Source organism: Myiozetetes cayanensis, unplaced genomic scaffold, assembly GCF_022539395.1.
Source record: "Myiozetetes cayanensis isolate MyiCay16 unplaced genomic scaffold, myiCay2020 scf7, whole genome shotgun sequence".
In the NCBI taxonomy this organism is placed as follows: Eukaryota; Metazoa; Chordata; class Aves; order Passeriformes; family Tyrannidae; genus Myiozetetes; species Myiozetetes cayanensis.
Window position 1 is genome coordinate 13,828,224 of NW_026087964.1, and position 13,833 is coordinate 13,842,056.

The 13,833-nt window shown below is 36.6% G+C and overlaps 1 protein-coding gene across 7 annotated transcripts in view; it reads right to left on the bottom strand.

Moving 5' to 3' along the window:
• The window catches only part of KCNIP4 (potassium voltage-gated channel interacting protein 4), a 394,946-nt gene that overhangs the window by 4,181 nt on the left and 376,932 nt on the right, over nt 1-13,833 (bottom strand). For all 7 annotated transcript variants that reach the window (XM_050338778.1, XM_050338784.1, XM_050338780.1 and 4 more), the window contains 4 exons: nt 11,234-11,304; nt 3,930-4,037; nt 2,746-2,850; nt 2,364-2,426 (listed from right to left, as the gene is read on the bottom strand). In XM_050338778.1, coding sequence (XP_050194735.1) covers nt 2,364-2,426; nt 2,746-2,850; nt 3,930-4,037; nt 11,234-11,304 — 347 coding nt within the window. The remainder of the gene's footprint in view (nt 1-2,363; nt 2,427-2,745; nt 2,851-3,929; nt 4,038-11,233; nt 11,305-13,833) is intronic.

Here is a 13,833-nt window from a genome sequence, read left to right on the forward strand (position 1 = left end):
AATGCCCTGGCAGCCAGGAGGGCCAACCGTGTCCTGGGGGCATCAGGCAAAGCGTCGCCAGCTGGTCAAGGGAGGGGATTGTCCCGCTCTGCTCTGACCTGATGTGGCCTCACCTTGAATATTGTGTGCAGTTTTGGGTGCCACAATATAGGAAAGATATTAAGCTATTAGAGAGCATCCAAAGGAAGGCCACAAGGATGGTTAAGGGTCTGGAGAGCAAGCTGTATGACTGCAGCTGAGGTCACTTGGTTTGGGAAGAGGAGACTGAGGAGAAACCTCATTGTGCTCTTAAACATCCTCACAAGGGGAAGCAGAGGGGCAAGTAACAATCTCTTCACTCTTGTGACCAGTGACAGAACTCAAGAAAATGGCATAAAGCTGAGTCAGGGGAGGATTGGGTTGAATATCAAGAAACAGTTTTTCACCCGGAGGGTCATTAACCATAAGTGGAACAGTGGAACAGGCTCCCCAGGGAAAGCTTGGTGCTTGGTCACAGCACCAAGCCTATCTTCAGTTCAAGAACGTTTGGACAATAATCTCGGCACATGGTGTTACTCTTGGGAAGGGTCCTGTGCATGGCCAGGAGTTGAACGTGATGGTCCTGATGGGTCCCTTCCAAATCAGAATATTCTATGATTCTATAAATTCTAACCCCAAACCTCAATTCTGAAACCAAATCTTGATATAAACATGAATTGCACACTTTGCAGCTCAGAAGTCTTAACAGTATAACAGTTTTTAGTAGGCAGACAAAAATTTAGGTAGCAAGACGCTTTCTTTTTGCATCAAAACATGGCCACGTTTGAAGTTAAAAGCGAGTGAAAGTGAGGTAAGTGGCATGATGACAACGGTGTCTCTATCATGCAGTAGTTTGGAGAGCTTCTCTCTCACATGTATTCTGAGTACTTAGAAGAGGTAAATAAGAAATCTTCTAACAGTCATGAGAATCTGAATCTCATTGGATCAGGAGAGCAGGCAATTCCTTACCGAAGGTATTTATTTTCTTTGTAAATGAATCCCTCAGCCCACCACCATAATTGCTGCCAGGTGCAGATTAATGTGTCATTTAACTTCCAGAATGCTACAGACCTCAGCTGGGAAATTAATCTCATCTCTGTTTCTGATGATCACTCAGTGTTAGCAGAGCAAATACCTTTCATTTGTATTGAACAGGACTGAAAAGCTGGAGCCATGGTCAGTGCTGACAGATGAGACACTACCCAATGCCCATTGCTAAGGTAACACTGAACAGCCACAGTTAGCAGAGCTGTTGGCTGTCTGTCATGCTCCAAAATCAGTGGATTAAAATCAAAGAAAGAATCACTTACTAGGTAGCTGTGCTTATAAGAGCAACTCTAATGAATAACTACAGATGCATATAAAAATAGACTGTTTCTAGAGAATCTTTGAGCATCTAGAGCTTTCCCTACTCCAAGTAGTTAAAAAACTGATTCACTAAATTCATTTGTCTTGATAGTCTTGTTTTCTTCTGTGTCTTTACTACTCTCTTCTTGGTGTGACAGATAAGGATCAATGCGCAGAGGCTATATTGCTGGTCTCAGCTTCATATTAATCAGTCTGGACAAGGTATCAGTAGAACACTACTATAACTTCTTATAACAGGAGTTCCTTAAATTTCTAAAAATGTGACTTATCTTTCCTCATACTGTCTTCTAATCTGAGAACAAGCTGAAGGGCAGAGGAGTGAAAGCAGGCTGTAACTCCTGCTGCAGAAGTTATTCTCAACCCTATTTCTAGAGGCCAGGAGCTGCTTTCGGCTGCCCAGCTGTAATATAAACACTTGCAACTGATAATCACAATCAATTCTCAATCTCTTGCCTTGAGAAAACTTGCCTGGTATTAACTCTTGCCATCCAACACTTAGCAAGGCCTTTGCACTCTCCTTTTAAGGCCTCACTGCTTATAAGTACATCATGACTCACTGAGAAACTCATCTATAGATGATAAATTTTCAGGCAGTATTAGTATTGCTGTGACTATATGCCAGTTGTAACAGGACTGTGTGCCCCAGCATGGGCACAAGACAGAAATAAGTATTTAGCTAAATGTGAAAAAAATTTTTGCTATCAAGTACAAAAAAACATTGTTGAAAAGAGGAGGCATATTGGCACAGTTTTGCAATGAGCAATGACAGCTTGTATATACCAGCTCTTCTGCAGATTCAGGTCAGAAATTTATTGAGACTTTTAGTGTACCTGTGTAATGGTGTACATACATACGCTACCTTGGGAAAATGCTGTCTCTGGTATTAGGATTACCCTCACTGGCACTCCAGAAATCTCTGTAGCACTGATGGCATTAGCCAACAGACACACATTCAGTAATTATCACGGAATACTTACTTTCTGGCAGCTCTCGATGAATTCATCTATGGTCACTACTCCATCTTTGTTTTTGTCCATTTTCTGTTAAAAAAAATAAAATGTACATTTTTCCTCCTGAAATCCTGTGTAAAACAAGTCCTTTTTATTATTCATTTCAGTTATATGTCAGCCAAGGAACAACCATGCCAAAAGACGTAGTAAGTGATAAAACTGGAATAAGCTTAAGGAGCTTATTGAAAAAGCAAGGTGTAACGAGTAGATCTGAGAAACTTGGGATGGAACCGCAGAGGAAAAAAAGGATTACAGAATTGGAAGGCTATGTAAAACTATTATAACATGGAAAATATTCCTCTACCTGCTCACAGAGCAGTCTTTTTGGCTTCTACGTTACACGACCTACCTGGAAAAATGTTTCCACATGTTGTCTAGGTGCGTCTTCCTTGAGAACAGGATAGGTGCATTTCCCCATCATATCATATATTGCTTTCATGATATCAAGCATTTCCTGAAGAGGAAGAAAAAAGATGTTTATGTAATGTAATGTGCATTGTAGACGCTGCTTTAACTCAGAACACATAAATAATTTTAAGGACTTACATTTTAGAATAAAATATTGAGATTGTGCCTGATATTTTTTGACTGACCAGCTTCAAGAAGGAACTATGTTGTTCCTAGAAAGTTTAGCATCTGAGTTCAGCTTTCATCAATGTATGATTTTGATTTTAAATTATTTAGAAAGTGTGCAAGTTCACAGGTTGTGGGAAGAATCTCCCAATGTCTTATGAGCAAAAATAAACAGGAAAAGAAGTTCTGCAACAGCAACTTAATGGCCAGAAGCACATCAGCTTCTTCAACTGAGTTTTCCCTACAGAAAACAGAAACACCTATGCACACCTGCACTTATGCAGAGTCCTCCTTTTATATCAAAAGCTTTGAATTTTCTTAATAGAGTGGCTTGTGAAAACCTTAAGAGTAATTATAAAAACAAGTAATTTGCAGTGTGCTAGGAAATGATTCTATAGATCACTGTTTTATAGTGATCATGAAGTTTTCTAAAAGTATAAAATTATAAGTGTAATTTATATATACTTACATAAAACACACTTAAAAATAACTATTTATTTTAATGAAAGCACTCACTTGGTCCCACTATAATTTGTATTTAAATCCATGCAGAATAAAAGATGTAGGAATCTTTCTATATAAATTCTGTTTCAAGTAAAAATTTTTAGAAGTAGATTTATAAAATGAGTAACAACTACTGCTCATGTACTTAATTCCTTTTTGTCCTAATATCCTATCAGTCAGTTCTAGTGACTGTATGTGCAAATACACAGGCATAAATTGAAGCTATCCATTTCTGTACCTGAAGAATTCTGACCTTTTACAAATTCTGTAAAGATTTTCCCCTTCTGATTTTCATTTATGCCATTTAAAATGATAAAATTACTGTAAATTTTAGCATGTCTAACTTCATAATACCTGGTAATTTGTTAACATGTCTAATTTGATGAAACCATTCTTCTTTGAAAGCAGGACTTAGCTATACATTTACTTTCAGTGACTAAAGTAAGAAGACCTTACCTCTTTAGTTATATATCCATCCTTATTTATATCATACAAATTGAAAGCCCAGTTCAGTTTCTCCTGTACTGTCCCTCGGAGTAAAATTGAGAGACCCATAACAAAATCCTAAATAGACAAGAGTTCTTGGTGAGTTGAGCAGTTTTTCACAAGCACTCAGAAATCCAGAATAATGCATTTGTCAGAAGTCTGAAAAGATCTGTTTTGGGTTTTGTTGGGTTTTTTTTGCTTTATGAGAAGTGTTAAGGATTGCTGGTTTCTCAAATCTAGGCACTGTTTGCTACACTCATAATTAATAAGTAAATCGAGTAATTTTCTATAAAGTAAACCATAATTTTCTCTTGGTGGTTGTATCCTCTGAAATGCCTCACATAAGTAGTTCCTGTTGAAGTTAATACCAGGAAAAAGCAATCCCCATGGTTTAATGGTCCAAGAAAAGCTTAAATGGGAGTTAGATTAATATAAGCCAAGGAGGCCAATTTGGGGAGAACTATCTACTAAGGAACATAAAATTCTTGTTAAATCTGTACCTTATTAAAGGGAATATGTGATTCCAGATCTCTTGGATCAATCTGCTGCATTCAATATTTCAAACTTCATGCATGATATACCACACCTCAATACTTAAAACTTTTATTGGAAGTATAATAGAGAATAATAAATATATTATGTATCCATTTGCCATCTTGTTTTTGTAACCCACCAATGCTCTGCTGCTGTAAGCTATTCCACAGAAATGAATCAGAAGACTTCTGAAATTATTTATATGTAGTATTTGGTTATAGATTTTTGTTTCATAATAAATACTCTTGGCAGCACAAACCTCATTTACATTTAGTGAGCATCTTACAGATTGAAGAAAATATCGACGGCCATCATCTGTCTTCTGTATTTCTTAGCATGTTAACATTTTTTAAACAATGGCTTTTTTTTTCCTAACCATCTCCTCCACCTTTTTCTATTTGATAAGCTTGTGAACCCATAAATCTGTAAAATTGCAGCCATAACAGATTGAGCAGAATATGGCAAGAGCTCGTATTTAAATGCGCATTTCTACATCACTGGCAATGACATACAGGAGGTCTTAGAGACATTAGTGCAGAGACAATAAAAGTTGAAATATTACTTATGGGCACCAGCAAAGGTTATGCATTTCCTCTACCACAGGAACAATGGAAAAAACTACACTGAGGTTAGACATAAATTACAAAGGTTTGATGTACCACACAGTCAAGTAAGTATACTTGATACAGTGAAGTATGCACAGATATCATGGCCTCAGATGGTCTAGTCGGCACAGACAGCTCTTCTGACAGTTTCAAACTTTTTAACAATTCAAGTGGCATGCTCTGGGTTTTCTTAGTCTGTCAAAAATTTCTGTCTTACTGGTATATGTGCCCTTTGGGGTAAATGGATACATGAATCTTGATAGAGTTTTGCTCAACCTGTCTTGTCTACATCTCAATGACTAATTGAGGGTCACAGGGTTAAATCTCCAAACAGCTCTTTAACAATGTACTATTACACATTAAAATGTTCAAGAAATTCAGAACAGATTTGATCACATTACAGCATTAGCAATTAACCTTTTTAATTCAGAACCATGTCTTCAAATCTTTTCTGCACTGTTTACATTCTCAATAGAGCTTTTCCTGAAGTCCTCCCTGAAGGTCTCCAGTAATGTTGTTTTCTTAAATTATTATATTTAAGAATTCTGAATTCATTTTTATTTTGGCACTGCAACATTTCTGAATTTGTTTCATCTAAATTATATCCATTTTAATTTTCTTGTCAATTCTCTTTCTTCCTTTCTGAGATGCAACCACCCATGTTAGCTGACTTCCTGGCATATCTATTTCCATGGCTACCCTTCTATCATCAGTTTTAGAAATGACACAATAAAACGTAGACTTTATGCTTTTGTCATGCAACTGAGACAATTCAAAAACCCTCCAGGTATGTGCTTTAAACATTGCAAGAGCGAGTCATCTCCTTCCATATTTACATCAACATGTTTTGGAACAGTTCAGGTGCATAGTTGAGTTGCATTGCCTTTGTCTGAGTGTTGTACATGAGTCCATCTCAGGAAAAACAGAAAGGATTAATCATAATAGGAAGTTGTGATGAGCTGGATAAGGACCAGCTAGGATGGAATATCTTTTCTACATACTTACTTTCATGCAGTTGAAGAACATAGCAATAAAATCATACAGAAATAGAATGTCTGATTCAATGGATGTAGGCTAAATCCACAGGCTAGACCCTTAAGGGGAAAATGCTCTTCATGGTGGAAGGCAGCGTGCCAGGAACAATATCACTATGTTGGCTGTTCAGGTAATAATCCATTGCAGACTGCCATAGGAAAACAACAGTGCTGAAGGTAGCAGCTGAACTCAGAGAGCATCTATCCACCTATATGCTTGTTACCAACTACTCCTTGATGCGTGAATCAGGCACACCACTTAGCTGAGCACCTAATGAGGAGAGATGCATCTGATCTAGGGTGACAAAGGAGCCTAAAACTACAGAGGTCTGGGCTGAGACCTAACTCTAGGTTGGGTCTCTCTTCAGTCTGGGACAGTGAAGTTAGAAGCACAAAAGTCTTGCCTTGGTACTTGCCTTTACTCCTTTCAACAGCTTCCTGTTTGTAACTTGCCAGTTCCTGCAGAGCATGCTAATACCTGTTAAGACCTCCTTCTGTGCCTAATTTTGATTCTGCAAGAAAGTGGGATGTCTCGCTGAAGGGTTGCAAAATGGAACATCACTGCACCTCTACTGGAGCCTCTGTGTGCTCAGTATCACAGCCTACTCACATTTCTGTTCTGCACTACAGCTGTATAGAGCTTCTAGTTTTGATCTGGGATGGACTTTTATTTGTATAACCCCACAATTTCATAATTTTCAGTAGTGATTAATTATCTCCTAGCAATGTTGTTGATGACTGATTGTTTTATCCCTCAGTAAATCTTTAGGGATAATAAGATCATTAATAAATTAATTGACAAGCTTCTTAGTGTGCTGTCTCAAATTCATAGGAAAGCTTAAAATTATTCCACTTGATCTTGTGTTCCCTTATGTCTTGTTTGAGGTCAGAAGAAGTAGGTAGGCAGGAACTTAAATCAATTTTTTAATTTAGATTTAGGATTTTGAAAAGGAATTTAGTGATGTCACAGAAGCAGTGGAGCCCTGATATGTGGAAAACAAAAATCACAGAAGAGGAGCTGCTGTTAAGAGGAAATGTATTTATTTGTAGTGACTTTAAATCAGCTGGTGTTAAAAAGCTTATGAGATCACCACTGCCCTGAGAAAAATTAGCTCATTTCCTACATAGCATGAACAAAGCTTTTTGTGTTGAACCCAGAGAATCCTGCTTGTGAGGCTCATGAATTTCAACAAGGTCAAGTTCGAGGTCCTGCACCTGGGTCAGGGCAATCTGAAGCCCAAATACAGGCTGGTCAGAAAACGGATTGAGAGCAGCCCTGAAGAGAAGGCCTTGGGAGTGCTGGTTGACAAGAAGCTCAACATGACCTGGCAATGTGCACTGACAGCCCAGAAAGATAACTGTGTCCTCAGCTGCATCAAAAGCAGCATGAGCAGCAGATCGAGGGAGGCAATTCTGCCCCTCTGCTCTCACAAGACCCCACCTGGAGCACTGCATCATCCAGCTCTGGAGCCCAAGGACATGGACCTGCTGGAACAAGTCCAGAGAAGAGCCAGACAGGCTGAGGGAGTAGGACTTGTTCAGCCTGAAGAAAACTCCAGGGACACTTATAGCTGCCTCCCAGTACCTAAAGAGGGGTACAGAAGAGCTGGAGAAGGACTTTACACAAGGATGTATAGTGATAGAACTAGGGGAATGGTTTTAAACTGACAGACAGTAGGTTTAGATTAGATATTAGGAAGAAATTCTTCACTGTGAGGATGGTTAGGCACTGGAACAGGTTGCCCAGAGAAGCTGTGGATGCCCCATCCCTGGAAGTGTTCAAGGCTGGGTTGGACAGGGCACTGAGCAACCTGGTCTAGTGGAAAGTGCCCCTGCCCATGGCAGGCTGGTTGGAACTCGGTGGTCTTCAAGATCCCTTGAAATCCAAGACATTCTATGATTCCATGATTTATTAAACTGCTACCCTTATATTACTGCCTTGAAGATCACTTTTATTGTTAATGAAATATCAAAGTTGTGTTTGATCTTAAGAATTGTAGTCCTCTATGGAACTGAGTTAGCATGCTTGCTAGTTTATTAACTGATGCAAAATTCTCAGGTAATAATTGAGAAATAATGCAATTAGAAAATCACCAACAACTTTGCTAAGCAATATTAATAATTTAAAAAAATATACAAGTTTGGTTTTGATTAAATATGACAAAAATATTTAAACATCTCTGTTGTGTTTGGGCACAACTTTGTGCTTTAAGGCACTGAGAATTAGTGAAATTATTGAGTGACTTTCTGAAAAGTCACTTTAGAATAGCCTTGATCTGCACCTACATCTAACAAAGGATACTATTTGGATGTTTGTATGCGGGTGCAATGTGCTTTACCTTTGACAATATGTTTAAAGTTAATTAGCCTCCCTTTTCCTGACTATGTTAATAGCCTTAAGGCCCAGATCTTCATTTTGGTTCTGTGACAATATATATCCAGCAAGTGGAAACTTTGCTTTCACATCTGTCTCTGTCTGATGGAAAAAAGAACTTCATTTCATAATATGCCTGAAGAGCCCCTCAATAGCTGGGTCACTAGGCCTTCAGAAACTCTGTCCCTCATGTTAAAGCAAAACTAGTTAGCATAACTAATACAATAAGCTAGTCTCAACACAGATGCAATCATGGGATGAGGAGAAATAAGACCAAGTACCTATTTAATGAGTTTGCTTTTTTAGAAAGCATACAGATTCAGGGCTGACAAAACTCTAAGGACATAAAAACCTCACCAAGCAATCTCATCCAATTGAGGTGTGCATTTAAGTTGTGCTAAAGTTTAATACTTCATTGCTGATGGTTGAAAATTTGAGGAAAAAAGAGCAAAAAGCTAAAACAAATTCTCCTTTTACCCACAACTCCAGCTATCACTGCTTCATCAGAAAATGGAGAGTGCAACGCAACCCAAATGTCATTCTTACCTACAAAAGAATTTTGCTACCATTTCAGATTTTCATATCCTTTTTACATAGAAGATAACCAGAGTGTTTTCCATCATAGGTCATTATACACTTTGATATAGAAAGTAAATTGGAAAGAATGATTATTTGTTCTCCAAACTTTTAAATCACTCCCTCTCTACCTTTCGAACTGTTTACTTTTGTTGTTTTTCTAATGGAAATTAGAAAAGTAGAATACTAATGGATTAGAAAGAATATGGCACAGTTGTACCTAAGATAAACAGGAGCAGGAAAAAAATTAGATGATTGTATTTTTCACATTTCACAATATCTACTTCTACATTTTGAAGCTATTTTAATGAAATTTGAAAAAAAACCAAACAACATATATTAACTTCAGGAGGATGCTTTTAGAATGGCTATTCTAAAAAAACTAGGTTTGTTAGTATAATGTTGCTACAAGGACACAGAAACAAGAGTCTTTTGACAGCAGTAGAGTTATGCTGGATTCACAATTAGTGGAAATAATATCAAAGTCTGGATAACTCATGTCTGACTTGATATTGAACAAAGGTAGCTGGAAATGTCTGTTTTAGTAATAAAAAACCCCCACTGCTGCTTACATTTCCCTGATTTATTTTATTTCAAAGCCTTTTTTTTTTTTTTTTTTTTTTTGTGCACAGACCTGCACTCTGAGGTAATCAAAACCCTTAAAAAGGGTTTTAAATCTAGGGCATTTCTTAAGGCTTTCTGTCTGAGATACAAATGTCAACAAATTGACCAGAAAAGGTATAAAAGCTTCTTTTGTTCCCATTATAACAACAGAAATACTTTTAACTACTGATTCTAAAAATGCTCTTTCTCATTGCTGTTGCTGAAACTGAAAGAGGAGAAATTTAGGTTAGATACAGAAAAGAAATTCTTTACTGTGATGGTGCTGAGGCACTGGAACAGGTTGCCCGGAGAAGCTGTGGATGCCCCATCACTGGAAGTGTTCGAGGCCAGCTTGGATGGGGTACTGAGCAACCTGGTCTAATGGGAGGTGCCCCTGCCCATGGCAGATGTGCTGGATGTAGAGGATCTTTAAGGTCCATTTGAACTAAACCCATTGTGTGATTCTATGATTTGACCAGATGGATTTCCTGTAGAATTAGCCTATGTACAGAAGATATGAATAAAACCTGCATTCCTGCTTCTAGTTTCACATAAAGCCCACTGATTTCAGCTGCCCAGAAAAAGGTAGATGGGGTTCATGTTTGCTTTTGTTTTTTTTTTAATACATGCAAATAATCCCTCACAAAATTATCTGGTTATAGTTTCAGTTGCGGTATAGATTTCTGATCACAATGCAACTGCTTGATGAGTCTTCTTCTATTGCATCAATAATAAAGCAATGAAAATGCTTAAAAAAAAATCTTTCAGACCTCACAAAATCATTCACAAAAATGTGTATGGGACATTTCAATAAATTTAAAGTGGGTGTATTTATCACAATCCAATCACAAGTTGTAAGGAAATCATTCATTCATTGTAACCACAACAATTCAAAGCAAAGCAAAGCAAACCAAACATATCCTTTTGCAAATTAGCTATTTTTTAAAAAATTACATAGCTTAAAATAATATCCTTTGCAGTATTTTATACAGACTGTTCTCATCTACACTATTGCAGTAAGGTCCCTTTTTACCATGTAATTGTGTTGATGACATCAGTCTTACCAGGGAAAGGCAGAACAGGGATTGGGCAGTTAAACAGAGGAAGAATGAATTTCAAACTCTTGTGCTTTTAAAAACATTTTCTTTAAAGATTTTTTCTAGTGCTTTCTGGAAACTAATAGAGTGTATGAGCAATCCTATTTTGTCTGAGTCATCTCCATAACATTAGTTGTAATTCAGAAACCTTCTCACCTTGCAGAGGCAGAGAGGAAGATAAGGACTATTTTAGGTAACTGGAGTATAAATTGGGTTACCTTTTAAATGAGCAGATTTATAAAAATGTTACATAGTAGCATAGTCTGAGTTATCATTATGGAATATAAAATTTTATAATAATGACTTTTGTTATTACATTGGAAAAACTTGAAACTTGAATCACATAAGCTAAATTTTTCAATTAGAACCATATAAGAAGGGCCACCAAACTGGACTTAATTACAAGGAATGGCAAAATAGTTTCAGAAAAAGAAGCAAAAGCATCACTTACCTCAAAACTTACAGATCCATTGTGATCAGTGTCAAATGCATTAAACAGAAAATGCGCATATGTTGTGGAATCTAAAATTTAAATCAGCAAAAATAATTCACAGTAAACACATCTTATATAATGTAATTTCATTCTATTAAAACTATATAAGACAAAGATATACTTTGATACCAAAATTTCATAGCAAGACTGAATTTTCAATTAAGTTTAAACTTCCTTTTTGTTAGAGGAAGAGGGATAAATTAGAAATGCGACTACATGGATAGCAACACTGTTAGGAACTGAAAATCCAAAATTCTCTTCTAGAATATCTCTATTTGGTTTTATTCTCATTTTTGCTACACTGATACATGAGCAAATAGCAAAGATACATGTTATTGTACTCTAAAACAACCTGTGTTAATGAGAATGCTAAATGATGGTGATAAGGGATTTATCTCATATATTTAAAATGAAAAATGTGTTCATTTGTTCACTCTAAATGAGGGAAGCAGGCACTACCATCAGTGCCTCTGGTATATTGGTTTCAGTCTGGAGACAGACCTGTTTCACAGGTTGAAGCTGATCTTGTGAGAAAGATGCTGCTGTGATCAGGTCATATGCTCACCCATGGGTGAGAGAAAATCCTCTCCTGGGAAGCAGATTCTTAAAGCTGCTTTGCTACTTAATTCCCATGATTGTTGCATGAGGACTAGGTGCTTGAAAACCTTGTTAAAACTGGCTATGACTGATTAAATGGTCAGTAAGACTCTGAAAGATGACTTTAAACAAGTGATCCCTTCACTGATTATTTGTAAACTTTTCAAAGCTACTCCTCAGTGCATATTGATTCATTTTAGAAACACCAGACAGCATCGATATAAGTCTGTCAAGATTCTAATTTACTGTGAAGATTCATCTTTCTATTTCCACTGGATGCCTTCTGAGAGGCACAACCTGTTCCAGGAGTGATATACTGTGAAGAGAGAACTTATCTCTTCTTATCTCACGCTGCTCTGTGGATGAGAGGTACAAGCTGCTGGGGTTATGGAAAGTCAACTTTCCTCTATGTCTTTTCTCTCCCTCAAAAACATGCAAATTAACATAGGATGAGGCTTTGTTTACTTTTAATACTCATATCTTTGCTCTTTCTACTTCATACATTTGCAATAAATTTAGGTTAATTAACATTAATCCCATAAACCTGTAATAAAGGGAGAAGTGTTACGAAATCAGTGTCCCCTTTGCAGAACAAACCTCTCCCTATCATGGAAGAACCTCATCAGTGCTGAGGTTTTTTTCTGATTTCTTGGCACTAAACCATTTTACCATTTGTATCAATCCTGCAAACCTTTATTTGTCACAGCCCAAAGTATTGTTTTATATTACACTGAATGTCAGTCTTGGGTCACTCACCTGAAATGCCACCTTGACTCCAAAGAACAAAATATTCCAAAACTCAAAACTTTTTCATTCACATATTCAGGAATAAAAGTCTCTGGTCTAATTTCATATCATGTAAAATAATCATAACAAGAAAAAATGCAACCTTTAAACCCTATGTCTGTTAATGCATTTTCAGAGTATTAAAAAAATCCACACTACTGAAGCATTCATTCATTCTTCCATGTGTCCAGTCACCAGTGTAATTGCTTAAGCATGGACTAGCAGATAAATTCACACTTTAACTGAAAAATATAAATTAGTTGACTTCAATTTATATTTCAGATTGTAATAGTCATATTTTCTATAATCTACTGAGACTCTTATTGTACAACAGAATACACGATGTAAATCATCTTCAAGGAAAAAACATATAATAGAAGTATAATTACTGTAAACTGAATTTTAAATAGCTTCCCATTCTCTTGGTATTCACTTCTTAAAAATATCTAAAATATTTCTAATTATTTTTGTAGATAGGCAGAAAACACAAGGGTGAACATAAAGATATTTTATTGTTTGTTGCCCATACATGATACAATATCCTAATTTTTTTGATCATATCTGGGCAAAAAAAAGTCCTTAGTTGAAGAACCTTTTCTTTTTGATAGCCCCTCTGAAAAAAATTAAATGAAAAGCCTTTTTCATAGTTGTTTGTTCAAGCAGTTCTGGTTTGAAATTTTTGTGTCCAAAACCACAGTAGAAAAAGGTACACTAGTCTTTTAATTAGAGCTAGGTAATCTAATTCCCCTCTGCCCCTGCCCTCCTAAATCTTGAACATTAATCATGTTTGACAAAATTTTAAGTTTTTAAATTAAATATTTTTTCTTTTCAGAGATCTGATATCATAACTAGAAAGATAAATTGCTACTTTGACAGGTTAAGACAGAAACAGATATTAAATCAGAATGCCTTTGAAAAACACCATCAAAGCATTTTAAACATCATAGAGAAAAAATGATAGTCATTACACATCGAAGAATATGGCTTATCAAACTATGAACATGATCTGTTTTGTTCGTAAGTGATGGAGGAGTGTAATAATTATCCAGAGTGTGGATTCTCATCTACAACCTGCCTTGCTGAGGAAAAATCCCAAGTTATATTTCAGGTGATCCACTGCATGCACACAGGGGGCCTATTCAGTCACCTGTATGGCTGTGGTTTTCTAAACAGAA